Source organism: Asparagus officinalis, chromosome 1, assembly GCF_001876935.1.
Source record: "Asparagus officinalis chromosome 1, Aspof.V1, whole genome shotgun sequence".
NCBI classification, from domain to species: domain Eukaryota; kingdom Viridiplantae; phylum Streptophyta; class Magnoliopsida; order Asparagales; family Asparagaceae; genus Asparagus; species Asparagus officinalis.
In genome coordinates this window covers 13,559,071-13,563,014 of record NC_033794.1, presented here as the reverse complement: position 1 = coordinate 13,563,014, position 3,944 = coordinate 13,559,071, and the positions used below count along the sequence as shown (strand labels likewise).

At 35.5% G+C, this 3,944-nt stretch overlaps 1 protein-coding gene across 2 annotated transcripts in view; it reads right to left on the bottom strand.

Annotated features, from left to right (window-relative positions):
• LOC109850896 (syntaxin-132-like) overlaps positions 1-3,857 on the bottom strand; it is a 16,988-nt gene extending 13,131 nt beyond the window's left edge. Inside the window, exons 1-3 of one of the 2 annotated variants that reach the window (XR_002249609.1) lie at positions 3,551-3,857; positions 3,285-3,410; positions 520-576 (exon numbers count right to left, since the gene is read on the bottom strand). Coding sequence is in view for 1 of the 2 variants with exons in the window: in XM_020420984.1 (XP_020276573.1) it covers positions 520-576; positions 3,285-3,410; positions 3,551-3,568 (201 nt within the window). In the remaining variant the exon portion in view is untranslated. The remainder of the gene's footprint in view (positions 1-519; positions 577-3,284; positions 3,411-3,550) is intronic. The other variant, XM_020420984.1, reaches the window with a different exon arrangement.

Genomic DNA, 3,944 nt, shown 5'->3' with positions numbered 1-3,944 from the left:
AGTGTTCATCTTCTTTACTTGAACCCTTGTAATTTTCTAACATTCTTATATGACATTGCAAGTTTAGTATTGAAACTCTCCTTCATTACAGTTCATGCATCAGCAGTCACATGACACACCTTGAGTACCTCTCTGACCTCACTCACCGAGATTATGGCTATTATACTATTGATTAGGGGTATGAGCTAGTGTGGGCTATTATACTATCATACTACAATCAAAATGCATGTGCATTTTGATACTGGCACCGCTTCAGGCACTCAGCTAGTACAATAAACTATGTTGTCCAAGTTTAAGATTGCTTATGCTCAAGAACATGTGGAGTAGTGCTTGATTACTATGCATTCGATTTATGTCCAAGCTAGATGATATGCATTAGAAAATAGTAGAATCGTGAGGAATTTAATTGGTTGAAACTTGAAATCTTGTAGCGAGTTTCAACATGATTAATCAAACAACATCCAAGATACAAAAGATCGCAAATTAGCCAATCCACAAGATCATAATTTTAATTCATACCTGAAGCTTGTCCAGTTGTTTGTTTACCTTCTCAATCTCCTTCTCCACTTCTGCCACCTGCAACAAGCAAAATATCCAGCATTTGAAAAGCATCTCAATTCTAAAAAGAAATATAATGATTTACAGGATATGAGTAGTTTATGGATTATTAATAGCACCTATTATTTTAATCATTAGTAGAAGGGAAAAAAAACTGACTTCGTATGTACAAACTAAATCAAATAGTACATATTATATATTCTACCCAATACTGGTGAGGGAATTATCTTTTTTGCTTTTCAGGTATTTTGCACAAATTTGCCTCATATGGCACCTTTATTTCTAGTTCTCTTTGGCTTATTCAGTGCCTTAGGGAATAATATGGTTCCCAAGATCATTTCAGTTTACCTATTAGCCTACACGCTCTTCTTTGATATATGGTATTTGAAGACTGATTGCATTAGTCTGTGTGAAAATTGTGGTCTGATGTACCCAGACCTTGGTTGTATAATACTAAAATGCATAGCCGGTAAAGGGAAGACTATTACTCGACTAGCCCCAAGTTTTCTTAGAATACCGCTCTCTACACAGAGTTGCCTCAGTTAGGAATTTGGAATGGTTTGTGTCTTGAATCCAGGTTACGAGGACCTAAGTAAATGAGTCTTGGAGCTAAGATTACTTCAACGTGTGATTTGAACTCATCACCTAATGGGTAAACCTTTTATGTCAAAATAATCTCACTCTACTATTAATGGAACACGTTTCAAGTTCCTCCTATTGCAACAACTAGTGTGCACCCCGTGCAAAACACGGCACCTTTTTTATTTCTGCTACAGTAATTCTTTTAAATGCTGCAGTATTCTGCTTTGCGAGCGATATTGCTGCAGTAATTCCTTGTAGCATGAAAAGTGAACCTTTGGATCGTTCTATAAGTATAGAAGAGTAGATTTGGTATCATAAACCATGGTGAAGACCAGCATAGGCTGACACAATGATACCTACAGATCCGCAGGTTCATGACTCTGTGAATGCTGTAATTATTTTGAACAATTAGACATGTGAAATGTGCAATCATAAGGGTGAATTCTAAAGGAGGTTTCAGATTTAAATCTAAGATGAACTCAGGTGTATAACATTATCAACAATGTTTTGTCTTAATGAATATAGATATAAAACGAAATAAGATAAAATTAATGTTCCCTCGAAGATAAATGTAAGAACACAATTATAGATTACCAGAAGTTGTTTGACCTCAACTTATGATTGAAATATACTCAATAAGCGTAGGGGAATTGTTGTGATGTTCATGTACGAGTGTAGTTCAACATCAGAGAAATAAAAAAGAATGATGAAGTAAATAGAAGGTTGAAGGAAACCTAAATGCTATTCTTGGACTAAATTGGTTATCAGGTCATATTTAAAGTTCATATTTCTCGTTAAGTGGCCTCATATCTGTTGCGCGTCGGCGGAAGCGTGCTCGCAAACCAAACACCCACACGAGTCGGCGAACAGAGAAGAACAACCAACGAGTGCAATTCACAAAAAGAACGGCACAAACCAATCACAAACACAGATATTTACGTTGTTCGCAAATTGCCTACATCCACAGGGAGAGGATGAAGAGTTTTCACTATATAGAGGAGAAAAACAATGGGTTACAACTCTCAAACACTCAAAATAACCCTCACCAAAAGATCTCAACTCACCTATCAGAAATCTCCCTCTCAAAGTGCTCAAAACAACCTCTTTTTCTCTCTACAAATCTCTTCTAAAACGTTCAATCTCCCTCTCAAAGTGCTCAAAACAACCTCTTTTTCTCTCTACAAATCTCTTCTAAAACGTTCTATATATATAGAAACCCTAAAACCAAAACAGAACCTCTTTTTCTCTCTACAAATCTCTTCTAAAACGTTCTATATATATAGAAACCCTAAAACCAAAACAGAATAGGAATCCAACAATTATAAAATCAAAACCAAAACAGACTAGGGATCCCAATAATTCTAAAACCAAAACCAAAATAGGCTAGGAATCATATTTGGCCCAATAACCTGCTATCCAACAATATCTCCCTAACTTAAAGGTGAAGATTTGACGGGTTTGAGTCTTGCATTCTATTCAAGTGCATCCAAGTTAAATCCAAGTTAAAAGGATGTGGAAGCAAATAAGATGAGAAGATGAATGCTTAATAGATGATTAACATCTAATATCTTAGTTCTTCGAATTAATATGGCCTCAATCTATTAGATTTTAGTCCCATAACACAGTCCTTATAATCAGTGTCATTCTTTGAATACAAAGTTTCAATCTATTAGATCTCGTAGCCTAGTTTTACGATGATCTTCATTCTTGCTTGACACCATCACACCACACCAGAGTAGATGACCGTTTTGGAGCGGTGTGAAACCTTGACTCAGAAATCTAGATTAGTTTGTCTTATCTTCTAATCTATCCTCTTACCTCCTCCTACTGTACTTCTCCCCCTTCTCCCTACTTACTCTTCATTTATATTCTATATTTTCCCTAACATATTTCTCAGGCATCTTGCGCCAATTTTTCAAAAGAAAAAAAAGAAAAAAAATAGAAAGAATAAATCAAATATGTTAGGAAATGGTGATTTCTCAAAAAATGAGCCATGCATAACTCTTAAATCTTAGTTTATGTTGTATGTGATTGGAAGAAAGCTTTCTATTTAGCTTGCATTCCTATAGAAAATAAAGATTATGGTGCAAAAGATAAAAGAGAACAAAAAGAGGGGAGATTTTACGCAATGCAAGGAAAAATACCTGCTTGAAAAAGCCATCCATATCCCTAGCGCGCACAGATCCACTAATGGATCCACGAAAGGATCCGCTAACGGATTCACTATCGCTCTCTCCAGCATACCGCCCTCGTATCCTCTCAAATGATTCCTAAAATAATAATAATAATAATAATAATAATAATAAAACAGTCATCTTTGATAAAGAAAATAACCGAAAATCCAATTTTTCCTATAAAAAACGCAATTCATCTTTCAATTAGTTAAAAGAATCATGAAATTGCAACGAACCGTCATAAGATTAAACATCTTGATCGAGAAATTTGGCCGGCGAGGGCCAAATCGAGGAGGAGATTAGGGTTTTCAAACTTTCTTCCCAAGAAATCAAAAAGGGAAGAAATTAACACAAAAACTAAGCAAATTTGGGGTATTTTTTTGATTGGGAGCATGGAATTCGCCATTGTGAGCTTAAAAAAGAAAATAAAAAAGAAATTTGCTAAAATTAGGGGGAAATATTATTGGGTATTCGCTTTTTCTTGCAATGGAGCTTAAACTATACTACTTCCGACAGTTGATGACGCGGCGAATTTTCATTAGATGGATCTTTCCGCGAAATTTTGAAACATAGAAGCTTCGAATAGCACGTAAGGAGTATTAATGGGCTGAGGTTAGGCCCATACCAAAC